We start from the raw sequence: 27,595 nt of genomic DNA, 5'->3' as shown, positions 1-27,595 counted from the left end.
AGCCATCAGATTTGCAGAAATCTGTGTACTCTAGAAGGTATTTCCTACTAATCTTGGGCTAAACATCCAGGTTCACTGTCTGCTCAAGTGGTCAATAAGCCAAAGACATGTCTGGACTTACTTTACCTTTGAGTTTGTAAATGTCTGTACTATTTCTGGGGATGTTTTAGTATGAAAAATTACTATATACAGTAAAACATTAATCTTAAAAACACCTATGGTATGATTATGCTAAAAATAAAAACACCTTAAAATAACATGGAGAAATATAATTCTCTGAACTCAGTGGCTTCTTTACTTAGAACTGTGCTTCAGCATTGAAGTGAGGGTAAATGAACTGAAGTAGGAAAAGCAATCACACTGAGGATTATGTATCTATCTTCTGTGAATGTTTCAAGAGGAATAGTGCTATCTCATCTGGTGATGCCAAGTATTCTGTCAGAAATTGTATCTTGTTATTTAATTCATATGTTACGCTGAGTAAAATGGCATCATTTAGTAATGGGAGGTAAGAAAAGATTTGTTATCTACAAAATAAGTTCACATTAGCTTGAAATGATGCAGTGATGGAAAAAAAGAATAATGTTTACCAGAAAGAGAAGATCTTTTTGAATATCCAATTCTCCTTGAAAAGGCTGGATTCAAGTTTTCTGTATATAAATCCTCAAGTGTGGTATTTAATGCTTCAAAACAATGACCTTGGAATGAATAATCTGGACTGATTCTATTTGCAGTGGTTCAAAACTGTCTTACAGACTTTATAGGATGAAATTCTCCATACTAGAGAACAGAATCTCTAAAACACTTAAACATACAGCGGTTTGTAAGTGTGTGTCTAAATCCTAGTGAAGACAGTTTCTTAAATATGTGCTTTAATACTTCCATGATTAAATTGTTTAGAAGTTTTGCTGAATAATCTCTATACCAAAGACTCTTTGCAGTATTGGGCCTTGCTGAGATCCAGGTCTGTAATTTAGCTAAGTTTAAATATGTACCACAGGTTTCTGCCACTGTTTCTTAGGGCTGACAACTTGAGGACAAACAATTGAATTCTTTGAATGAGAATGTGATAGAACATCACCTAAAATGTGTATTTTTTAAAGATTTGGCAGCTTGTTACTCATTTGCTCCACCACTGTTCTTTGCAGTTTTAATTGGCTTTGTCCTTCCCAGCTTAAACAACTCCACCAATACTGGTAATAGTTGTATCTGGTTTGCAGCAAATAATGTGACAAAAATAGAAATAGCTATCTGTCTCCTTACTTAAACTCCTATTAACACTCCAGACTCTGTCATAGTAGGAACTTGAAAACTCTTCTAAATCCATATCAGTGGTTGCTTATATGTATGGATTTTGTTTCTCCTTTTCCAATTTCCTCTGACAAAAAAAAAAAAATCTCTAAAGCTAAATATCTAGATTTCGTTTATAAGAAATTATAACCAAGACAGGGCTTCTGTAATCACCCTACGGTGTGGAAATCAGTCCTTTTAGTTCTTACAGGTTCATCTGAACTTTTAGTCCCAGGCAATTCATCTGCATTTTCCTCCACTTATTGTCACTGCTTTTATTATGGCTGTTGCTGATAAATTTTGCTTTGGAGTACTTCCTAGGAAGGATTAGGGCTGTGTTGTGTAAGGAACTCTGCCTGCAAAAAAATATGTCAAAAAAGTAATTTCTAAAGAGCAGGCAAGGCAAAACAAGCAGATGGAGAGAAAAAAAGTAAACGAGACTTTAATGCTAATCATAATAAGCAGTGGTGATACTCCAGAAGCTGCTGAGTTGTTGTTCTCAGGTAGTTTCTCAGCCTGATGTTATGGGGACGTTTAAAATGCTGAGAATTCGAAGAAACAGGATATGGCTCTTTGCACAGTATTTTATCCATGTGGAAATCACATATCTTTAAACGTGTAAAATGTAGCTGTTTACAATTAATCTAATAGCCTTTACATTCAATGGAAAGAATAGGAATTCCAGGATATAATCCAGCAGATCTATTTTGTCACCTGTTCAGTGAAAATGAATGGTATTACACATCTGAACTGCTTGTTTCTCTTGACTGTCTGTGGAGTCCATGTGGCAAGCCTTGGGTGCTGCCAAGGATTAGTCAAATGAACCTTCCTCACGGGGCTGGAGAAGCCCAGAAAGCAGTGGTCATGAATGCAACATCTCCTTATGCAGCACAACTTTTACTGTCAGATACATTGCCTCAATAACCACATTTGACTTAAGTGTCCTCAGAACTCAGCCCAAGGAGTTGGTACTGAATTCAAACAGAAGTCTCTCGTGAAACTAAAACTTGAAGGTAAAGGAAAGGTACTAAATCTTCACCAGCTTTGCAGTAGAACCCAACAACTACAAGAAAAATGTCTAATTAAAACATAACTGATGATACATTTTTCAAAATGTATTAAAGGGACAATTACAGCTCCTGTGCAGTAAATTCCCATACATTCTTTATTAATAAGTTCCCTTTACAATGCTGTTACTTTTTTCTTAAGATGGGAAAGCTGTCTGATGTCTATAACCTGCTGCTCCTTTAAAAAGGAAGGTGGCACTTTTAGTTTGTTCTGTTTTGTTTTAGATTGGCAGCCTCCTATTATTGAAGTATGACTTCAGGTTTGCTTTAACTATAATGTCTTTAATTTTGCAATGTATACAAACGGTATCATTAGCTATTTTTTTCTATATATGTCACTGCAGCAGTATTTCATAGTTATTCACATTCATTCTGGATTCATTAAAAGCAGAAAATAAGTATACCTAGTAATGATCAGTTCATAGCTTTCAACTTTGGATTAATATTGGCTTGCCAATTGAGCAGTGTGAGAAAATGGTCAGGAAGAAAACTGAATATTATATCCTGAAAAACACACAACAAAGGTTTGCAGTTTGCATATCCTCTTCCAGGTAATGTTCTGTTAAGCTGCTGTATATGGCAAATCAGAGAGTTTTCATCTCTTAAGTTTGAGAAAATATTTTCTTCCCATCAGTCTTGTGTTATAACCTCACCAGACATTGCCAGAATGCTTCCTACAAAATGAAGTTGTTGATGAATAAACTTAATGCTACACAAACTATGAAATCACTGCACATCTGTCATTGTTTATAGCAGTTATTACCTTGACACAGCACTCCAAGAAAATAAATCATGTCGAATTGGAAGACCTTTATTATAAACAAGTAACAATCTACTGTGGCAAGTAGTGTAATTTCAAACTGCAGAAATGGTCCTTGTTCTTTAGTTGCTGATGTATATAGCTATGTTGATATGACTGTGGTGACCGTTAAAACCAGACACAATTACAGACAACCTACTTGCACCCTGGCTTGAACTGAATTGTAAGTGGTACACCATTATTTCAATGCTAGCAAAATGCTAAAATACGTTTATCTGTAATACAAAATGTATGTTTTTTGTTGTTGTTGTTGTTTGTTTTTGTTTTTAATTTATGAAACACTCATGAAATAGGACTTCAAAGTACTTGATAAATGAACTAATGGCAGCCTGCGGACTCTTCAGAGGGTGCTTCATGTCAGTAGATGTTATTTTTTTTTCCAGATTTGCTTTCTTGTATATTCACTGAATCTCAGAATCACAGAATTGTAGAGGTTGGAAGGGACATCAAGAGATCATCGAGTCCAAACCTCCTGCCAAAGCAGGTTCCTTACAGCAGGTTGCCCAAGTAGGCGTCCAGACAGGCCTTGAATATCTTCAGAGAAGGAGACTCAACAACCTCCCTAGGTAGCCTGTTCAAGTGGTCCTTCACCCTCACCATGAAGAAGTTCTTTTGCATGTTGGTGCGGAACTTCCTGTGATCCATTTTGTGGCCATTGACCCTTGTCCTGTCCCCACAAACCACTGAAAAGGGTTTGGACAAATCCCTCTGTCTCCCACACTTAAGGTATTTGTAAACATTGATAAGATCCCCTCTCAGTCTTCTCTTCTCAAGGCTGAACAGAGCCAGGTCTCTCAGTCTTTCCTCATAGGGAAGATGCTCCAAGCCCTGTATCATCTTTGTGGCCCTCCACTGGACTCTTTCCAGGAGATCCCTGTCTTTTTTGTATCAGGGAGCCCAGAACTGGACACAGTACTCCAGGTGAGGCCTGACCAGGGCAGAGTAGAGGGGGAGGATCACCTTCTTTGACCTGCTGGCCACGCTCCTTTTAATGCACGCCAGGATCCCATTGGCTTTCTTGGCCATGAGGGCACACTGCTGGCTCATGGTCAACCTGTCGTCCACCAGGACCCCCAGGTCCTTCTCTGCAGAGCTTCTCTCCAGCAGGTCGTCCCTCAGCCTGTACTGATACATGCAGTTGTTCCTTCCCAGGTGCAGGACTCTACACCTGCACTTGTTAAACTTCATTTGGTTTCTTCCTGCCCAGCTCTCCAGCCTGACTAGGTCTTGCTGAATGTTAGCACATCCTTCTGGTGTGTCGGCCACTCCTCCCAGCTTTGTATCATCAGCATACTTTCTGAGGTTGGACATTATTTCCTCATCAAGGTCGTCGATGAAGATGTTGAACAAGATCGGCCCCAGCACTGACCCCTGGGGAACACCGCTAGTCACAGGTCTCCAGCCAGACTCTGAGCCACCAATCACCACCCTCTAAGTTCAGACAGTCAGCCAGTTCTCAACCCACCTTACTGTCCACTTGTCTGTCCCACACTTTCTCAGCTTTGCTATCAGGATGTCATGGGAGACAGTATCGAAAGCCTTGCTAAAGTCAAGGTAGATGACATCCAGTGCTCTGCCCCCATCTACCTAGCTGGTGATGCCATCATAGAAGGCAATGAGGTTCGCTGAGAATGATTTTCCCTTCATGAATCCATGCTGACTACTCCTCATAACCTTCTTCTCTTCCAATTGCTTGGAGATGGCATCCAGAACAAGCTCTTCCAACACCTTTCCAGGGACAGAGGTGAGACTGACTGGCCTGTAGTTTCCCAGATCCTCCTTCTTGCCCTTCTTGAGGACTGGAGTGACATTGGCTATCCTCCAATCTTCAGGTACCTCTCCTGTTCTCCAAGACCTTTCAAAGATGATAGAGAGTGGTTCAGCTATCACCTCCGTTAACTCCCTCAGCACACGTGGATATATCCCATCAGGGCCCATGGATTTGTGTGTGTTGATCCCACTCAGACGCTCCTGAACCACTCTCTTGTCAACCAGGGGGGAGCTCTCCATTTCCCAGACTCTTTCTCCTCCCTCCAGGGTCCAGGAGTCCTGGGGGGGAGTCTTTGAAACAAAGACGGAAGCAAAGAAGGCATTCAGTATCTCTGCCTTCTCAGCATCCCCCGTTACCAGGACACCCCCCTCATTCAGCAGGGGACCCACATTATCTCTAGTCTTCCTTTTACCGTTTACATACTTAAAAAACCCTTCTTATTATCCTTTATCTCTTTTGCAAGCTTCATCTCCAGGTGGGCTTTCGCCTTCCTCGTCAAGTCCCTACAGGCCCTGACAACACTTCTGTACTCCTCCCAAGATGACAGGCCCTTTTTCCACATTTCATAGACTTCCTTTTGATCTTGTCGATGAGCTCCTTGCTCATCCAGGCAGGTCTCCTGCCTCCCTTTCCCGATTTCCTACTCTTAGGGATGCACCGATCCTGAGCTTGGAAGAAGTGCTGTTTAAATGTTGACCAGCTCTTCCATATCTTCTCCATATTGCATGAAATTCTGTTTTTATTCCATGCATTCTACCAAGAATTACAGACTTCTCTGAAAGGTGTGCAAATATTGTGAGTACAGGAAGCTTGATGTTGATCTAGTTCACCTAAGATTCTAGTTATTTTCATTATCCTGCAAAATATATATTCTACTTCACAGCAATCAACATATTCCCATATAAATTCTGCCATAAGCTAAAATGTAAATTTTATACTTTCACAGATAATCAGATGAAGTAAAATATTTCGATTTCATTTATAATAAAGTGCAACTTCATAATTTTTCCTTTTTCCTAATATTTTTCATAAAATCATGTCTTCTCTTACCAGGAAATAGAATAAGTAGATTAAACTGATTGCATATGAGACGGATTTTGCATTTTTAAGGAAAGGAATGATGGTTCCTATAGACTGAGTTTTGTTATACAAATTATGGTGGACTTACTGTGGTTGCTTTGAGTGTATAATTTGTGTACGTTCTACATAATCCTAAAGGAAGACATGTCTGTATGTGGTGCTTCATAAAGCCTATTTTAATTTAATTCATCTTCATTCCCTTTGGGCAGATAATATGGATTTCTGTAAGAGCAGTGGAGTTGAAGAAAGACAAGTTTTTATTTTCTTAGTTGCATGCTAATGGACTCTAATTCTATCCTCCCTTGCTACCCTGCGTATCACAGTTTACACCTCTTTGTAAAAGCTAGTGGGGCATTATGGCAATACAGAAATAAACTGGCTGTTCTTCTGGAATATATATGTACACTACATCTGTGTGTGTGTGTATGTGTGTCTATATGTATATGTGTCCATAAGTATGTCTGTGTGCAGGCATATACATAAAAATGCAAACAAATGAAAGGTTGAAAATAAAAAGAATTAAAAGATAATACAAGAGATAACACTAAATATGATAAATCCACCATGCAGTTCGTATGCTAAGGTTGATGTGCCTGAGTGATGTCAACTTCAGAGCAAAAAGAAATATGTGTGTGTATATGTATATGTACCTGTATTTTTGTGTACAAGTAGAACTGTATACGTGCACACATAAATAAATATACATTTATGTGTATATATGACCATTTGGACCATATGCACTCTTCAGAGCAACTTTTACAGAGTGGTCAGAACATAGAATTAAATTGTCATTTATGATAAGAATCGTTTTTTTACTCTGTGGCTAACATTTCTTTATGCAGTGCAAAATTGGGCAGGTAGAAAAAGTATGATTTATTGTTGCATGATGCTACTAGCTAATTACTCAGTATTCATCATTTTAGATTTTTATAGCATCCATTACAAATTCAACCAAATGATTAATGCTAAAGAAGAACTTCAGATAACAAACAGAATGCTTATTTTTGTCTACATTTCTGGAATATGTAAAAAGGCTAGACCCAAGATAAATGGTATTTCTGCTCTTTGAGTTACTAGTATGCAATGTCCCATGAACTGTTATTTTAACCATAGTAAAAATAAGTGACAGTTCCATTTTGGTGCCATAAGGCTGAAACTCAGCCTCTTGTCGCCATAAAGTTCTGTGACAACTTTAACAAGTTTGGTATCATGGGAAGAGGTAAGAAATCGGAGCAGTCTTCTGCTAGCAGTTGTCCCTTTGTGTCCGGACATTTATTTCATGTTTCTTCAGCATTGCGGTGGTAAAGGTAAAATAAAAAGTACTCTCTTGAAGAACTGGGAGATAGTGTTTATTCCTAAGTCAGTGGTTGAAATTTAGCTCCGTGCAGGTGGCCAGGACAAAGTTCATTCTCAACTTTTTTGAAGCATTAAAGAATACTTAAGTAATGCTTACAGAAGGGAATGTTGTTGAACTGAAAGGAAATTTTGCTGAGATGATTCAGTAAAAGGAGTAACAAAGTGTTGAAGTAATTTAGTTCAGTTAGAGGAAACTTCAACAGAATTTTGGTTGATTAGTTTGGGTTAAGGTAAGTATTAGTGTAGGATACACAAAAGGCATTTCTTCATTGTTTTTAAAACCTGTGAGTCAATGTGTTTTACAAGGCTCCTTATAGTGCATCTTCAGCATAGGTCTCTCACAATGAGAGACATGAAGGTTATTGGTTAATTTTGGTCTGTAAATTGGACCAAATGGTGGTTCTCAGTTATTGGCAGTGCTCTGAGCATCAGGAGGTTGCTGTAATGTTTGGTCTGGTCATAAGGATCATGCAACTAAATTTTCAATACTGCAATAGGTTGCATCTAATTTGAGTGTGATCTCAAAAAAAAAAAATCTTTTTTAATTCTCCAGTCAAAACCTGGTAGTCGCAGACAGCTGTGACCTTTAGGACACTCTTTCAGTTTAAATAAGAAATGAATGTGTGCCTTCTCAAGCACATGCACCCAAGGTTCAATGTTCACATTAGGGCTTTGGATATAACCCAATGATCACTTCAAAGTGTGATATGTTGATTTCAGTGAACCGCAGATAGAGACCACAAGATAGAAACCTAGGTAGAAAGTGTTTCATATCCAAGGTTGAACGTAGAAGGTTGAACGTAGATGTCTATCTAAAAGTAAAGGATAGTATAGCAGAGTCACTCCTTAATATAAACATGAATTTCAAAATGACCATAACTTAAAATAAATAAATAAATAAATAAAATAAAAAAGAAGAAAAAAGAGAAGGAACCCTGAAGATGTCATGGTGCTGAACCAACTCATCCACTGAAATAAGGCCTGAATGTTTGTATTTGGATGTAATTTTTTTATGCCACATTTCATCATGTTGTCTGTGAACTTTTGATCATTTTATGCAAACAGATTTCAAAGATCATCTGGGATTTCCTGGTTACTAAATCAAATGTCAGCTTCAAACTGCTGGGCTGTGCATGCTAGACTGTACTGCGTACATGGCTTGGTTAATTTTGCTATTGTTTAATAGCTGGTAAATTTGACTCAAGTTGTAATGTAAAAAGCAGGTACAGTGACATCAGAAAGACACCCGTCCAGATAAATCCCCTGTTTTAGCTTTGAATACAATTGGTTCTGTGTCACAGTGACCCAAGAGTACTTAGTGAACGTGTTAGTCAGATCATCTCCAGCTGAATTCATGAGTTTTGCCATTACTGCCAAAGAGTGCAGAATCAGACTCTCTGGCAGAAATAACTCCAAAATTCCCAACTGCTATTGTCTACCCTGCTGTTCATTAAGGAAACATGCCTTTGCTTGCTGTCCCTAAATGATTTTGTATCTAACTAATAGCAGCTTCAGTGTTTAAAAAGAATAAAAATTACTGTGGATGATAACAAGAAAGTGTGTAGGTCTATTAGGAAGGAAAATCCAGGAGGTAAAGGTGACAGCTTTACGGCACTAGCCCTTGCCTTATTTGCAGTAACTCATTTTGTATATATTGGTGAAGCCAAGGGCTAGAGCTGTTTGTGATTTACGTTGACTCACAAGGGGGGTGGTAGTATCCAAGAGGGCAGAAAATAGGTCTGTTGATTAGAACAGTAAATTAGGGAAAGGCAGAGAAGAATAACTGCATGTCACAGACGTGCATAAACATTTCATGTTGTTTGCTACTTGTTACTTGGCTTCACTATAAACTGTGCTCCAGAAGTCTTTAAACTAATAATAAAGCTTTCTTCCTCATCCCACTCACCGGGTTATTTATCTCTCTTTGGTTAGTTAGACCTGTTTTTGTGACCTCTGTTACAGAAACAAAAGAAAAGTTATTCAGTGCTCAAAATGCCAAGAAGGCAAAACCATGCTCCATTCAGCTGTACAGGAATTTTGACATAGGTGAAGAGGAACACTGTATATGGGAAATATACTTGGCTTATCCTTATAGCATAGTGGATCTGGCTCCTCAAAGAAATGCCCTGAAGGACTGTTGGACTCCATACACCAATTCAGAGACAATCATATATCGGTCTTCCTGAGGTTTAACTTCTAGTTTTGATTGGGGGTTTTAAGAAATTGTGTTCTGATATATTTTATCCAGTTTGTTCTGATATATTTTATCCTGTCTGTTCAAGCAAAAAGCCGACAGTTTTACTTGTGCTACCATACTAACCATTTATCAAGATATATAGGGCTGGTAGTATATTTCAATATTTAGTTTCTGTGAATGTTTACTTTCTCTATACAAAAATACTTCAAAGATTTTACTCTAGTGTTTAAATATATAGTTTTTTGTTTGTTTGTTTTTTCCCCTCACAGTTTCTTTAAGTATGTTACTTTATGAAGAACAGTTTCTGGTTTAATTTGATTTGATTTTCAACAGTGTACATTTTTGCTAATTCAAAAAGATGATAATAGAACTCACTGAGGATTGCTGAATTTTGCAAATTAGCAGACTATGTCCATATTTGACAATTCACATGAGCATAATTTTATCTTTAAACACACAAGTAGCCTAAATGTTGTAAAGTAACAAAAGTGCTCCAGTTTTGACTTCAAAAGCAAAAGTGATCAGAGGTAGCCATGAATAAGTATTCTAAAATATATACATTTTGATATGCATATATGACTGCTAACTAGAATTTTGTTTAATTCACTTATACTACATGCTATTTTTACCTCATGACTTTCTTGAACACCTGTCTACTTACCAGACATCAACTGTAAATGTATTAAGATTTTGAATTACTATATTGTTCAAATGCTGCATCAGAATGAGAATAATGTTACCAAATGCTTCTGAAATATTGTCACTTACAAAATGCAATAAATTCACATCCACATCGACTGGCCTTATTGCAGTCAGGATTTCACTCATAATTTTCTCTGAGAAGTAAAAAAATGTACACCAACACAAGTGTAGACTTCATATAGGTATATGAAGTAAAAAATGTAATATATATATTTTTTTGTAACACTTAGTTTTCATGTAATTCTTTGCATAGTACAACACAAAACTTGGGTTACAAAAAAGACCAGTATCATTGCAACCATTTTACACTTGAGAAAAATGCAGCCCACAGAGAAGTGATAAGCCACTGGTTAGTCATAAGACCGGTATCCTCCTCAGCTCTTACTGATGAACCCTCTAGTGGATCAGATCATTCCGATGACAAATTGCGAGGTAAAGTCATTTTGTATGTATCTTTTCTTTTTTATTGTCTTAATAAATATTCACCTTTATATCAACATATTATCATGCTATGATTATGCTTTCTCTTATTTTGTCATTAGGGTCAAATCAGAGTATTTCCAGTTGCCAGAAAATAATTTATCATGGCATATGTACCCTATATTTGTTTGAGTTTAACCTATGCATATATTTGAGGATCCTCTATAATTCTCACTCTTTATTTATTTATTTATTTATTTATTTATATAGTCTTAGCTGAATGCAGCTGTGGTTGCATAATTCAGAATTATCCTCCTGGAAGATAGACTGTTGGGAGAAAGGAACTTCCAGATGCAACTCCATAGCTCAAATATAAAATCTGGGTGAAGCACAGTGGTTTATATGTGCTAGCTAGTTTTAAGTGCTTAATCCACTGAATTCTAGCAGTAGAAAACCATGTATTGAGAAAGATCATTGTATACCTGCTGGGTTTCATATAGTCTCCTGACTACCTACTACTGGAGATAAAGTGCTGAACTAGACAGACCTTTGAACTGAACTCACAGAGAAGCTTTGTGAACTTATCAGAGGTGTAGGTGGATGGCAAAGTTCAAAAAGATAAAAACTATAATAAAAGATGTTATTATATTTAGACTTTGCACTTTCTTCAGCCAAGAAAGTATATGTATTTTTGTATAATGTTATGTATATGTATTTTTCAATAAAAGATAGCCGTGTTCTACACTTGGGTGTTTATAACCTTTCTTTATTTGAAAGAAAAGACATTTCTCAGTTTAAAATAATAACAAAGAACACTAGTCAGTTCATTTTAGTACTAAAAACTACAAAAAGTAAAGTTATGTTTCGTGTATAGATATTTCTTCTATTTTTTTTTTCCTGTTCAGAAAATCATTGGAATTCTGAGGTGTGAAAGTATATTTACACCAAACCAAAATTATAGGCAGTGAATGTATTCATTTATACACTGTTAAGGCAAATAACCATGAAGTCTTTCCAACCCCACTGAAGTCAAGGTTTACCACTCACTTCTGTCACACTTTCACCCATTATAATTTCTTTTGAAAGATATTTAATTATTTCTACTGAACAAAATTGTGAAAAGAACATTGTGACAATAAGAATCAAATGAAACACCCTTTAATGTCTATGGGAAAGCCCCCACTGATTTAAGTGAATCTCGGTCCATTTCCTGTAAGGTCTTTATGGAAGGATCTGTCAAAGGAAAAGGTCCCAAGCACCTTCATGCATGCCATTTAAAACAAAAGTTAAAACAGAAGTTAAAGTTATACTGAAGGATATGCTACATGTGGGAAAAAAAAAAAAAAAAAGCTTTCACGTGGAAATGGGCAGAGATTTTTAATCACTGTGTGCTTAGGTAAGTGCCTTGGCAAATTTGTACCCTCTCTGAGTCAGGAATAGCAGAAATCAATAAAGCACATTGTACAGTAGGTTGGATTTGGATGGACACTAGCATTAAAATGGTGTTTAGCATTGCAGAAGTGATGACCTCATGCGTAGGTCGTATATAGCTGGCTTAACATCCTTTTTTATTTTATTTTTTTTTATATATATATTTTTCTGCTTACTTCATTTTGATTGCCTTCTTTTATTTTCTAGTTATAAATATTTGCCATTGAGCCAAAGACTTTGCTGACTAAAACACTGGTGACAGATGAGTCATTCTGTCACATCTATATCACTGAAAGTACCTTCAAAAAAGACCCAGTTTTCCTCTTTTATGGTAACACTGTTGACTCATTTCTGAATTAGCATAGCACACTGTCATCACAGTTGGGATATGCAACACTTCAATGCCCTCTCCTTCACTGAGCACCTAAAAGTCTCCCAAATCCTCATTGACATGCGTAAGGATACAATTTGAGTTGTTATAATCAAAAGCTGTATGTTGCTTTGTGTCTTCAGTAGTCATAAATATATCAAGGTTTTGAATAGGTTCCTTTGCTGTTTCCCAGCCAGCTCCAAATCCCTGTCTTCAGGGAATGAGTTGTGATGGCACTGTACCATGAAGAAAAAATTTCAGTGCAATTACTGCAGGGGCTGGGACAGCATAAATCCCAGTCTCATGATGGAGCAAATGAACAGTGCCTTACCCTCAGGCAAAATTATTATTGCTAAGGAAATCTGAATATGGAAAAACCTTCTAGAATAATCAGGAAAATCCAGAAATGACTAAATATATCCATGTCTTTTATGGCCTGAATACAAGATCTTCTTGGTTTTAAGGATTTTTTTTCATAGTTCAAGCAAATGTTTTTACTCAACAATACTATCCTAATATACCCTGTTATTAATTAACCTTCTGAAAATCTTAGCAGAATTGTGCCTCCTTTAAGTCCAATCTGTGCTGATTGCTTGCTTGGTTTTGATTTTTGTTATTTTAACTGCTGCTGTTTTTGCATGGAAAGAGCTAGAGCCACCAAATATGGCTTCTGTGTACCCATCCAGCTAAGGTGATGCATAACCCCCTAAGACAGCTAGGTTCACACTTGAATAAATGACAGGAGTATCAAGGAAGAAAGTGAATTGCAAAATACATGAAAGCAAGTTTAGCCCAAAAGAATTAAAGTGTAAGACTCAGACTTTTCTAGGGGCCCTAAATATTCTCAAACTTATCTCTTTTCCTGTTTCTTTGTGAAAATACAAGTCAGGCCTCCAGACCTTGTGTCTGTTTTGCAGCTTTCTGACCTTTTCAGTGTCACACTAATGCTATAATAAATGACCTCTTTTAATGCCTGAAGTGCTACCTTTCACCCCCACACATCCTGCATCAGTCCCTGTTGTCAATATATCATCATAATGCCATATATACATGTGTCAGCCAATACGAGTGCATTTTTGGCAGATGTTATCTTCTTGTCAGGTTTAGAGGTAAGAGAGAGAGAGGATATGTAACTATTTATTTCATCATCCTTATATATTTTAGTTTCTTCATCTCTACAGTACTAGTAACTCATAATTGTTTTGTAAGTTGTTTGAGCTTATGTCTCTGCTTTCTTGTGGATAACTCCATGTTGAAGGAATTGGTTTTTTGTTCTTAAAAATGTGATGGCTTTACTAACCTGATTTTAGATGAGCAGTTAAAGAATGCATTCATAGCCAAACCTCATGCAGCGGTCCTGTAAATCTCAGTGATCGCCTTCCACATTGTTGTTGCTTGCTGTTTTTATTTGTCTTGTTTTTGCAGGTGTGGAAAGTGAGGCAAAAGAGATGTTTATGACAGTCAAAGGATAAAGAGCTGTTACCAGAGCCAAAAACTAGAAACACCTCTCTCCAGATTCACATGACCACACAAGCCTTCTTCAGTAGTTTTACAGTGGTTATTAACCCTTCTTTAATGTAAAAGTAACAGAAAGCCTAGGGCCAGTACTGTCCTCAGAGATAACTCATAGTTTTCCATTTTATTTCCACTGTTTTGTTTTCCATTGTTTTGTTGATACTGCAGCTGAATTGTATATTTTAACGTTGCAAGAGTATTGAAAAAGAGTCATAAATCTAGGAGTTGACTTACAATGGAAAATGATTGCCCCAGAATTTGAGTCTTGTTCTTTCAACAATTTCTTTTCAATATTGTTACCTTTGTGATTTTCACCTTCTCTGCATGACCATGTTCTAAGTGGTGCCGGTAGCAAACCAGAGCTACTTGTTGCCCATCCACAGGAGCTTATATCCCCAGTTTCAGACTTTCTCAACTGTTTGATTTGCTTTTTGGGTAACTTCACAATTATAGGGCTTTTTAATTTGTGTGTAGGCACGTGCGTGTGTGTGTGGAGGGTAGTAAACAGCTGAAGAGCCTATTCCTTCCTTAATCTTATGGGAATTCTTCTAATACAATAGAAAAGACATTCGGATCTCATGTTGGTGTAAGTGATAATGTGTCAGATTTGACTTCATTGTGATGTGTTGCCTAATTAGCTGAGAGAAAAACATTGCTGATATCTGACAAGGAAAATATGTTCAGTTCAAAGTCGTGTCTGTAGTGAAGAACATTGTTCAACTCATATAATTTGTATTGTGTGATATTTATCTCCACTGAGATAAATATAAATTTAAAAATATGAGTAGGGAAGGAAATTGCTGGGGACGGAATCCTGGAAATAATCAAAAATTTGTGATGAATTCAAATTTTTACTGAGATTCTAGGATTGTCATGGGGTTAGTTTTCTGCCTTTCGATATGTCTTTGGAAATACATCCTGTCTTAGCATATTTTCTTTAAATATGATTTAAACAACATTGTTGTCACTGGAAAAATGTGTCTGACTTTAAAAGAATAGATGAAACAATTTCTGAGCAAAACAACAGTATCTTGAAATTTGTCTACATTTTGCACTGAAAGAGAAGGCCAGCATTTCAAGCTACACTAGTAAATTTTTTTTTAAAGATCAGAAGGATGAGAAATTATCTATAAATCATATAATTTATAGTAGATGACTAAATGCAGATGTTTCTCATACCTTTTTTTTTTTTTTAACAACAAAAATGATAAATTGTTTTGGTATTTTCAATAATTTTGATCCTATCAAACAAAAGCAGTAAATTTACTATTACTTTATTTAATTTCCTCTCCTGAATTTCATCCAAATTGGTTTTCTTTCCAGGAGGTATTTTCATTTCACTTAATATTCATTCAGAAGCAGGAAACAAGTTTATCATTTTAATGATAAACCAGTGCCTTTAAAAAACAAATCTGAATTTTTGAGACAGATACAAATGGTCATTGTGCAGATCAGCAAGGACAGCAAGGACGCCTCAACCCTGTTATATTGAAGGGAATTGAATATTGACAGTGTCTGAGAATCTGGATGTTATCCTCTACAAGATATAACAGTAGCTGATGCTTTCAGAAACCCTAGGGTTGGTAAGAAAATAAAAATAAATAAATAAAAATTAAAAAAAAAAAAAAGTGAACTGCATTTTAACCCAGAATATGACTTCTGTGAGGAGTTAAATGAAAGAGTTGTGTCTTTCCCTTTGACGTGTCATCAATTTTCCAGACCATGGGTTTGAAGTACACAAGAGTTGGTACAGTGTTACAGAACAGAAACTGTTCTCCCACTCACAAGAAAATACAGATGCTGTCACTACCAATTCATCACTACTTGATGTATGGGGTATAATCTCCTATAGAAGTATCACAGGAGCTAACCACTGGTTTATGTTAGGAAACCTGCATACAATGCCAATTTACCACTCCCTGAAACAGCAGTAAACCAAGCCAGAGCATCTCAACTTATCATTACGTGGCACATATCAGCAGTTAAAAAAAGGGAGAGAAATATGTGTGGTTGCTGAGAGGTTTCTTTCCGTGGAATGAAATGGCTTTATCTTTTCTTGAAAGTCTTTTTCACAGCGAGCTAATAATGCTTGAGATTGGTACCTGCAAGCCAGGGCACGTTTGTATAAAGAACTAGCCTTTCTATTTCTCTTGTTTGCTGTACTTCCTTTATAAAATCAGGAGATTTATCCATTGACTTTAATCAAAATATGTCCATTTGTAAGAATTCAGGATTTTCTTTATTGTTCTCTGAAATAACATCAGAAAATTGAGTCTATCTAGCTTTATTCAATGTATTCTGTTTTAAAAATCACATTATAGTAGAGTCTGCTTTAAAACCTTTTTTATGTCATTACATTTTGGATTGCTCACTAATGGCAGGCTTAAGGTACTATAGAATTTTCCAGCCAAAGTACAGTAGAAGACACATTAAGTTTTCTTGCTGTTTTAACTTGATGGAAGAAACAGGGTGGGAAAATGCTCTAAGAGCATTTGCCAGAAGTAATTTCTGTTTATTAATGCATCTTGTTAAATCTTGTAGCCTAAACTAGGTAGGGAATGCTTGATGTATTTGTGGGAGACCTTTCTGGTGGGGGTCAGGCAGATACTATGGATGAAATGGTGTGTAAGTGGCAGCAACCTACCTTGTCATTATTGTTAATTTGTACTGCATTATGGTGATGTCTCTTACATGGGGAATAAATACAAGTCTCTGCTCCCCTGTTCCCTTAAACACTGAAAAGTATTTTTACCACGATTTTTAGAATGCAGTGCATTCTGCCTTCCTAGATTGCACCAGGAACTGGGTCTTGATATAGATATTAATGTAAGTCAGAAGTTTTTAGTACAACCGGTTTTCACTAGAATTTGCTGATTCAGAGGACAGCGAACTTTTCTGCAGTGAGAGCACTTCTGCTGAAGGTTTTCTGAAAGTTTCTCAAGTCCAGAATGAATTTTTGCTCAATTTCTCTTTTTGTCCTTCCGTCCCTGCTAGACAGCTGTAACCAGTAAGTGAAGCATACATCTTTTTTTCAGTGGTCACACTCTGAATACAAGTAGTAAAAACTCATGTCTTTACGCCTAATGCATGTGAGAAAGATCAATTTGAGACACGCTCTAAAATTAATTATTTTATTCATTTGAAGTGGGTACCAGAACAGCATAAAGATTTTTTTTTCCTGTCTTTTTTTGTCTGTCTTTCTCAGGCAGAAAGAGATGCCTAATTCTTTGCTTTTACCCTGGTGGTAGATATTGCCACAACATAGAAAATTCTGAATCAAGTCCTTTGTTTCCTTCTGATACAAAAGAGAAAAAAATACAAAACTGTGTACATTCTCCAAAGGAAGCCATTTGCCGCTTCACTTTGTCACCACCAACTCCATTTCCATATATTTTGCACTTACTTCCATATAGTCTGCTCTTACTTTACAGTGGTAAAGGGTACAAAACAAGAGAAAGTCTTTTTCTTGTTCTGCAGCTCAAACAAAATTTAGGTCTCCCAATTCCATTGTTATAAATGCTCTTTTTTTTTTTTTCTTTTTTTTTTTAAATTTTATTTTATTTTTATTTTTGATCTCTTGAGGCTTAATTTTAAGGTGTTTCCCTAGTAGTTTTGTTTGTTTGTTATACTTTCTTTCTTACAGTAAGGGAGCGAGGGATCAGCTGGAGCTGGACTCTCTGAAGAAAGATCACAACATTCCTGGCAAGAAAGTGTGGATTCCCAGAGGGCAAAAAGGATAAAAGACAGTGAAAGTCAGAACTGACAGCCACAGTTTAAGGAGAGGTTACTGTGAGAAGCAGACAGGAGATAAGACAGGCTTTGGAGGTGATGGAAATAATTTTCCAGGGGACAACAGAAGCCTTTCCAGTGCTTTCTGTGACTCGGTCTTTAACCAAGACCAAGTCAAACATAAAAGTCTTCATCTTTAGTAATTCAATGGACATGGGAGAGTTCTCTGTTTCTGTTCTGGCTGTTCTAGAAGCTTGAATTATCTCTATTTAAAATGTAAGTGTCTGGGTATTTGTTTGTTTGTTTATTCTAATAATACCAGGCAGATTTAATTTAAAAGACTTTTGTCTTTAAGAGTCTGCCCTTCGGCTACTTATTATTTGCTGTGGACGTCAGGTTCAGTAATTGAACCTATCACTTTAGCAACAGTGTAAAAAGCCATGCTACGTCAACAGCCATGTATATTTTTTTCCAGTACTCGAGAATGAATTTAGCACAGAGAAATAAAATTTAGCTTGCTGTCATTTCACAGCTAACACATAATAAATAATACATTGTAATTCCTAAAAAATTAATAATTGCAGCTCACAGACTTTGCAGCATTCCTTCCTGAAAGTGTGTAGCATAGCTCTCATTCTATTTCTTGCAGAGCATAACAATGTAAAAATTGTTTTACCAAGTCAGAACAGCAGTGCCTCTAGGCCTGTATCCTATCAGTGAATCTAGCCTGTACTGGTTGTTTTGGGAAGAATATATGAACAAAATAAACTATAGTAAATTTCTTGAATATCTTCACATCCTCCAGCAGTTTGAAGGCAAGAGTATTTTAACCTCGGGGCTAAGATCTTTGAGTTTATTTGAACCTTTTCTTTTTTTAAATCTTTTTTTTTTTTTTTTTTTTATTCAGCAATACACCTTGCCTTTTACCTATGTCATGGGACAATCATGCAATTAGCCATACTCAGTGTGAAAAAATATTTTATTAATAGATATTTAATTGATACTTTAATGCTTTCTATTCCTTATATGGTGAGAGGATAAATAATCATTCTCTATTTACCTTCCCAGTACAGGTAAAATTTCATAAACTTCTGTAATACACATTTCTTCTCATTCGTCTTTTAAACACAAATAGATATGCCTTAAATGCTACTCATATTTGTTCTGGTAAACATAACATTCAACCACATTCAGTGTCCATCTAACACAACACATTCCACAGCAGTGGGAAATGGGTATTTCCATTGATTTCAGTGGGAGGCAGGTAATACACATACTCCCATATAATAAGGGTTTTGGTATCCGTATAACCTACATTAGCTACATGGCATCGTGGAATGCTGGTGGTTTGCACGATCTGTCTACCAGTGTCAAATAACCTCTCTAACTTTTAACTTTTTTTTTTTTTTGGCAATTTTATTTCACACAGGTGTGAAATACTTGATGGTAACAACATTATTTCATCATTCTGACTCCTGTTTTGGTTCAGGTGACTTCTGCTGTCAGTTTATTCTAAAATGTTCTGTGATTTAAATGCAACAACCACAGATGAAAAATAAATAAATGAAAATAATAATAATAATAATAAAATAATCTGGGGAAGTATACTCTTTACTTAAATCATATATTTCATCAGACTTCTTAGTAAAGGGTAGAAAAAAGTACTATGCAATACCTGAGTGCAATGCATTTTGGACAAAGCACCAAAGAGTGCAGATAAGTTGTCTTTGACTGCATGAATTGTGTATGAAGCTCTCTCAAATTCTTTTTATTTTGTTTTCCTTTTTTTTTTTTTTTTCCCCTGCACAAGTATATTGTAAACGTATGGTCATTTAAATTGTCTTGATTACAAAGCAATATTTTCCAAATGGAAACTTCCCCCCGAGAAGCAAGAGGCTTTTTATAAAATGTTTGAGATGAAAACCAGGTAGTATCTTAGGAAAGCAACCATCCATTTCCATTACTGACATTAGTTAAAGACCTGGTAACAGGTGTTATCAATATTAAAATATCTTGTGTTAAATTAATGTCTTCACTACTTAATTTGAGACTATAGGACAAAATTCTCCAAAAGAACCAATATCACTAATTCCAGGCCATCCTTTAGCTTACAAAACACCTTAAAATGAAACAGGTTTCTTCCCTCTTCCATCCATGTTTGAAGTCAGTTTCAGTAAATCCCTCATCTGGTGGCTAGAAATATTTTCAAATTTGCAACAGAAGTTTTTTCATAACTAGTATCATACCTTTACATTCAGAGAAATGTATCCCTTTAACAAATAATTTTTCTTTGCTTCGTTTTCTTTTAACTTGATTTATTAAACTTGCAGAAACTGAATATGAAGTATGTGAAACCTTCCTGAGACTTATTTAGAGTATTTAGATTTTTTTTTCTAACTTCTTCTATTCTATTACTTCTATTTTTTCTTCCTGTATATTTTCTAGCATTATTGGTGTCTCCAGCCATTCAAGGATCCTCTAAGTGTTAATGTAATTCAGAGATCAGATAAGATTCTGGAAAAAAACTAGTCTTTCCTCTTTGCCTCTACTGTTCATCATGTGTATGTTTGGGCATTGTTATTACAAAGTCTATTCAATAAAATTCAATGGGCAAAAGAATGATTGCAAATGACTCAACACCTGACAAGTCAATCTAAAAAATCAGGAATGAGCTCTGAAGAGTTACTTACAAGGATGTTTATCATTTTTCCAAACCAGTGAAAGAGAAGGTTCCAGTTTTCAACCAAGAACATTTTAGAAGAGCATACATTTTAAAATACCTGGGATCTTGTGGGTTGAATCCATCAGAAAGATTGTTCAAACTATCCAGTACTTCAGGGATAAAATAGTGCTAATAAAACTCTTCTCTCGTTTGCTGAAATAATGTAACTTTTATATAGTAACATTTTTACATCTTTAGTTATACACAAACATCTTACCACAAGAGTAAAGTAGGTATGTTAAACATGTCCTGGCCATGTTTCTACAGAGTTATTTAATATTACAGATAGGTAGAGACAAGAATGTCTCTTAATTTTTTAGCATATGTATCACTTTTTCATTTCTATGATCGACTGGTGCATACTTTGTTACTATATTCTGCTTTTCTGTTTTTAGACCCTGAGGCTTTTTTACCACCTTCTCTATGCTAATAATATCTACATGCTTTCTTCTTTTCTCATGATCTTCGTGAACTAATCTAGAAGTCCACTTACTTTACCATATTATATTATTTTTCAGCCCCTTATCTTTTCTGGTATCTATGTCACCTTACTGGTTTATGAAAATCAAACTAAAGATGTACTGGAACAGTGTATCTGCATAAGAAACTAAAGTGAATTAACCATGTGGTATCACAGATATCTCAGTTGCAATTGCTGTGGTTATTTTATTAATCCAGATTGAAGGATTTTGTAAAGAAGGTAAAGATTATTTAGAAAATGTATTAATATATGATCATACACAGCACCCAGAGTGTGAATATGTGGAAGTTCTTGGGTGAACAGAGAGGGCTAGGAAGCTCAGGATGAGCTATTGACATCATGGATACTATTGTCATAAAGAATATTTTGTAAGCTCGCAACCTGCTATCCTGTCTGGAAAAACAGGTATAGGACTACATTCAAAGCTGTTGGTACAAGTCAAATTTAGACCAATGCCGTGTGTTCTCATGGCAGTGGGTATTGCTCTTCTCTATTAGCCTATGTACCCATAAAAACACATACATTTTTAAAAGCTGACACCTTTCTTTACATGAACTTTGATATAGCTGCACTCATCAAAAGGATGCTTTAGAATAAATAATAAAACTTTAGCATAGTATTTCCTACTGGGAGGTAAATAAAATATTAGGAAAAGCACAGGAATTTTATAGAAAGTAGCAGAGAGGAATAAGTTTATTATTCATTAAAACCATATATTTCAGTGTTAACATAGGTATAGTGTACCTTTATAGATAGTTAATGAATGTTGGATAAACATAATTAGAAACAACTAAAAATGAAATTCAGGATCTTAACCCCTCTTTTTATTTTGAAAACACAAGAGAACTTTGAAGTTATATAGTTACCAATGCATATCGGGCATATTTATTCATCTGAGGCAATCTGCGTTTGCTTAGCCACAGATGGATATAAAGAAGATGCTACTAATCTGAAACAATGATCCTTTTACTTATCATAGCTGCCAGGTGATGTACATGCCCCATTTAAATGGAATGATCTTCACAGTGTTATAAAATATTCATTATTATTATTATTATTTTTTTTTTTCAGGAAACTTGCAATTCTAAACATTTCACAATATCTGCTATGGATTTAAAGGCTCCTTTTTCTTTTTTCTTTTTTTTCTTTTTTCTTTACCATATACATTTTTTTTTTTAACTGACTCCAGTTGTACATGCATATGTATTTATTCAAATATCAGTCTTATCCATTTATTCTGTTTTAATATCCTGCTTTAAAGCCACATTTTGATACAGTGTTTTGTGTGTGGATTAAATTAGAGTTAAAGTGATCTAAATTATAGATCTGTAAAATCATGCAGCAGTATTATTTGGATTTCGAAAGGAAAATAGTCACAACAATATCTCATGATGGTTTGGATTCATTAAGTGTGAGCGTTAATTTGAAAGAAAAAAGGATCATGGGTAAGGAAAAAAAGGAAGTTCAAGAATATTATTTTTATAAAACACCATGGAGTGCCTATATCATTTTCCTGTTAATTTTCAGAATTAATTCTCTCTGAAAAAATGACTTTGGCTCTGCTGTTGGTAACAGTGAAGAAGCCAGCATATCCCAGCTGAGGCAGCTGACCTGCTGGGAAGCCCAGACAGATTTGGCTATAAGCCAGTTTAATTCCCTGGGCTCCATCTGGATTTGCATGGTTTCATGCCAGTGATGACTGAGCTCCCTTTTTGGTTTGGGAAGCATTTTTACAACTTCTGACAGTCATTTAGAACTAACTTCTATGGCCAGTAGCCAAGATTGTGGAATATCTGGTAAATCTGAACACAGCTGTACATCAGACCTGATACTCTGAGACTTGTTTGTGCATCATCCTCACAGAGTGAGGGCTTTGCAATTAGCAGCCAAAAGCTAGGCATTCCCTTTCCTCAGAGGGTACACTTGGTACACCTGCTCTTAAAAAAATGCTTGCTGCACCAAGGTTCAGTAGGGTTTAACAGAAAGTGCTGTTTCTTATATCAGAGAACATACAGGGGAAGATGTGTTCCAACTCCCACATTTTATACCCCGATTTCCTTATTTTGCATTGTAATCCAGTGCTGAAAAAAAAGTCAAAGAATATCTCAATTCCTTCTGTCTGAGAAAAAAAAAAAAAAAGTAACCTGCTTCTTGCAGAGGGTACTAATCCCCTTGCAGTAGGTGACAAGCAGTAAAGGCATCATAGGTTCCTTACCCTGGTGATCAGGAGGGGGCCTGGGCGCCAAACCCTTGACAAAGAGCTGTCATTGAAGTATTTTTAGGCCAAGATTCACATGTAAGTGAGTTTTACTCACTGTTTCCCCCACCAGCTGACATAATACATTTCATTGAATGGAGTGATTCAGTGAACATCTTTCTAAAATTTTGTACCTCTCCAGGTTCATTTTATATGTAACGAAATCAGCTTATGTACAGCTCTGTGCTGAGAAAAGGATCGGGCACATAAAAGTCAGTATTGTTGCACATGGCATTAAACAACTGAAATTCCTTTCCAGATCTGCCTGCAGAGCACTGTGTGCAACCTGTTCCTCTCCAAGGCTTGATAATGTATGTGCATGCCCAGTGTTCTCAGAGGCAGAAATTGTCTAAGTCCCAGTGGCTGACATTTTACATGTTATGGTAGAAAGTCAGCATAATGCTTCCAAATGGTTTCATTCTTTTTAGATCCTGTGGATTTAATGAGGATGTAGCTGATGTATTGATTTAGGGTTGTCCCAGGAGAGAGGCAAAATATTTACCATGAGTTCTGCGTATCCTCCGAGAATTCCAGTTTCGGTTTTAACAACAGATTTTGTGAAAAAGGCATGGCTCAAAAAGGAAGCAGACCAAGATCAGATAAAAAGTGGTTTGCTTAAAAAAAAAAAGAAAAAAAAAAAAAAAAGTCTTGGAAAGGAAAAGCAGCAGGTAGTGAAACAAATTGAATTCATTTGTGGTTCAGGCCCTCAGAAGGCTCAAAATGTGTAGGCATAAACCATATGAACAGCATCTCTGCTAGCTGCTTCTCTCTGAGCAAACTAGGCAGATCACATTAGGCATGAATTTATTCTGTATAAAGCACTATCAGTTATCAGATGGAGGTGCCTAAAAATCTGTCGCAATTAAAAAAAAAAAAAACAGGTGTCCTGGAAATCAAAGTGTCCAAACACACAGAGTACTTAGAAATAATACATCTGACAACAGATAATATAGAAAATATCAATGTCACCGCACACAGATTTGTTTCCCTATAATATGTATAGGCTGAACAAGCTTTTTTTTTACACAGTTACCCTCTCTGAATTACTATGAATTTATAATGATGCTTCTTAACATTTATATTTGTCTATACTAAATATACAATAATTTATTAATATGGTAATAAATGTTTAATACACCTTGTCTGTAACATTTTGTAAAACTATCTCCTTAACCCCACGATTTTTTTTTAAATTTTATTATTATTATTTTTTTTAATATAAGGACAAACATTAAACTAAACCAATGCTGTTTTAAAAATGGGTGTATTTATACACAGAATTTTCAAAATGTGGATTTTTTTGTACATAACCTCTGCTATTCAAGGTATCTGAGATGTACAGGACAGAATCACAGAACTTCATCTTTGCTTTAATATGTTGTGACTGACAGTTATAATTCAGATGGGGTACTTTTTTTTTTTTTTTTTGTAATAAATGGCCCCATAGATGCTATACTCAAATTTTAATGCATTAATTAAAAAAAAAAAAAAAAAAAAAGAAAAATAAAAATTGTGAAGTTGACTTAAAAAGCAAGGAACATTTTTGTATGTTTCCTTCTATACTCCCCATCCACCCCCAGTTTCTGAGCAATGGGAATTCATGTATTCCACTGCTGAAGGTCTTTTCCTCACAGCTCTCACTGTTAGGCACATTCATTTACTTTTCAGCTGATGCTGTTCTGATAAATGAGGGTATTACCATGACCATTGAATACTCACGACAACTTTTGTGCTTATTCAGTACCTGAACTTTAGATAGCAAGTTGGAAACTTAGGGCTGGACAGGATATGAGTGTTTCTGGCTTGCTACATAAACTGGAATTTTGCTTCCAGAGAGCCACCTGTTCCAAATGATGCAAAGCAATTTTCCTGAAGGCTCATATAATTTTCCTAAAATATCTGAATGTAGGTGATACTCAACCATAAAGAAATCTGTTCAGAAGAAACCAAGCTGTATGTGGTTAACAGGATCATTTGTCTGCTGCATCAATTTTAATGAGTTAGGTATTCCTTAAATGCATCAGAAAGCAAATCAGGTATGGCAATTGGTGACAATTTGTAAAATACTATGAAAACTTTTAAGATTCAGACTTCTAAATTATATTTTGAAGTTCTGGAACAAATGACAGCTGGTTGTTTTTCTGTCAGTTGTCTCTCAGTGGTTGGCTGTAGGGTTTGAAACATATTTTTTTCCTTATTCCAAATGGAAAGTAGCAATAGATTTCATTAAACTGGTCCTTCAAATAGAACAATGGCAGGTTTTAGTTATTAAAAAAAATTGTTAGATGTGAAGGTAGACATTTTCTATCTCTTTAAAAATTTGTTGAAATTGCAGTCCATGTTGTTTCAGAAACCATTATATAATTCAGCTGGAGTTAACTGGACTGTTGGATCTGTTTCACTTTATATAACATAATTGAAGATTTACTTGAGAAAGGAAGGATTTGTTATAAGATGGTTGGAGTCCTTAGCTAAGTTGTGAGATACTCAAGTTCACTCATTTCTCTCAAATTACTGTCATTTCTCAATCATTTAAATGTTGTATAGCAATTAAAACAGCTTTAATTAGGTATCTTATGATCATTCACCTCTACCTAATCCCCGTGTATTTTTTTTTTTTTTTTTAGAACATGTTTGTAACATTTTCATGGATTCCAGTCAACTCAAATTTGCTGGGTGAATAAAGCTACATTTCTTCCATCCTGGGTCTATGACTACATGCTACTTAGTAAATTTTGATATGGCTAAGCAAATATATATATATATATATATTATTCTAACACTTAATTTCCAGTAGTATATTTATTACAATTTATGGGAATTTTAGGATTTTCTGTTTATTAGGAATTTCTATTTGTTAGGAAAATAAAACCTTTTATTTTTAATTCAGATCAGAATTGTGATTTGTTCCTTTATTATGTTTTTATACATTGTTTTGACAGCCATGGTGAAAACTTTAGTAGTTATTTAGTAGTTACTTTTGGTAGTTATCCTCCAAGAAGTCTCTTCCATAGTCACCATGAAGACAGTTGACTAACACTATAAAATTTTTAAAAACTAAAAGATCAAAACCTTGATAGTTTTTTTTTTTTTTAAATAATAGTGTGTTACTCATTAAAGCTGATCCACAATTACAATTGATTTGTGTAAGTACTATCCAGAATATCTAGTTAAGTTGGACTATGATGCAACTGGGGAAGTATTACAAAAATTATTACCAAGGTGATTTTCCTCTAGAGACAATATTGGGGTTAATAGCATTTACCAAGTGTTAAAAAGATGTAACTTTGTAATGGGTCAGGCTGGGATGGAGCTAACTTTCCCCACAGTTTTCCCCACAGTGCCACAGACAGTGCTGTGCCCTGCACTAGTAGCTAGAACAGCACTGGTATCACACCATGTTTTGTCTCTTGTTGAGCAGTACTGGTACATCATCAAGACTCCCTCTAAACCCAGCACGAGGCAGTACACTGAGAGCGGGCAAGGTAGAAGAGGGTGGATGGGGGGAAGCTGCTTTTAGTTTTTCTTTGTTTCTCACTTCTCTAGTTTGTTAGTAATAGGTAGGCAATAAATTTTGTTAATCTCCCTATGCTGAGTCTGTTCTGCCCATGATGATAATTGTTGAGTGATCTCCCTGTCCTTATCTCAAACCCTGAGCCATTTGCATCGTATTTTCTACCCCTTTGCCTTTGAGGAGATTTATTATTTTTTTCCCTGAAGTTGTGGTGGGGCTCAGCTGCCCACCTGAGTAAAACCACCACAGTGGCTTTGATGCTCATTGATGGGAAGCAGAGAATAATTGTTTTCTCTCTTTCTGTGTTTCTGTGTTTCCGCATGGCGCTTGCTTGTTTTTTTTCCTCTTTCTTTCCTTTTAATTAAGTTATCTAATCAACATGTGAGCTTTTTTCTTTCTCTCTTTTCTCTTTTTTCTTTCTTCCCCTCATCTTCCTTTGAGAGGGGGGTGTGAGAGAGTGATTTTGGCGGAGTTTGGCTGTCCATCAGGGTGAAACCACCACATACATCTACATAGACCAACTGATAAATGAAATTTAAAAAGGAAGAAGTTAAGACATATTATATACATATTGGCTGTTTATTAGTGCTTAGTTATCACTATAATACAAATGCATTCTTGTCTCTGTAGACATGAGGCAGATTTTTGATTCACTTTCTAAGCTGATACTTGAATGAGTGAATTCTCTGTTGTTTTCCCTGTTGTCATTTGAAGATAGTAATATCACTCCTTTTCCTTCCTTTTGTCTTTCTGCTCTCCAGCAATGACAATGCAGTTTATAAGCCATCGGTTCCCTGATTATCATGATCCAACAATAGGTAAGTAAAGATTATTGTCTTCTTCATTCCTTTCAATCTCTCCACCTACTTGAGA

General features: G+C 35.8%; 1 protein-coding gene across 2 annotated transcripts in view; it reads left to right on the top strand.

Moving 5' to 3' along the window:
• RIT2 (Ras like without CAAX 2) overlaps window positions 1–27,595 on the top strand; it is a 195,866-nt gene that overhangs the window by 32,737 nt on the left and 135,534 nt on the right. For both annotated transcript variants that reach the window (XM_066988104.1, XM_066988103.1), the window contains one exon: window positions 27,484–27,540. In XM_066988104.1, the coding sequence (XP_066844205.1) occupies window positions 27,486–27,540 (55 nt within the window). In that variant the 5' untranslated portion in view covers window positions 27,484–27,485. The remainder of the gene's footprint in view (window positions 1–27,483; window positions 27,541–27,595) is intronic.

This window comes from Anser cygnoides, chromosome Z (assembly GCF_040182565.1).
Source record: "Anser cygnoides isolate HZ-2024a breed goose chromosome Z, Taihu_goose_T2T_genome, whole genome shotgun sequence".
NCBI lineage: Eukaryota > Metazoa > Chordata > Aves > Anseriformes > Anatidae > Anser > Anser cygnoides.
Note: the sequence above shows the minus strand (reverse complement) of the source record. Positions and strands in the feature narration are given on the sequence as shown.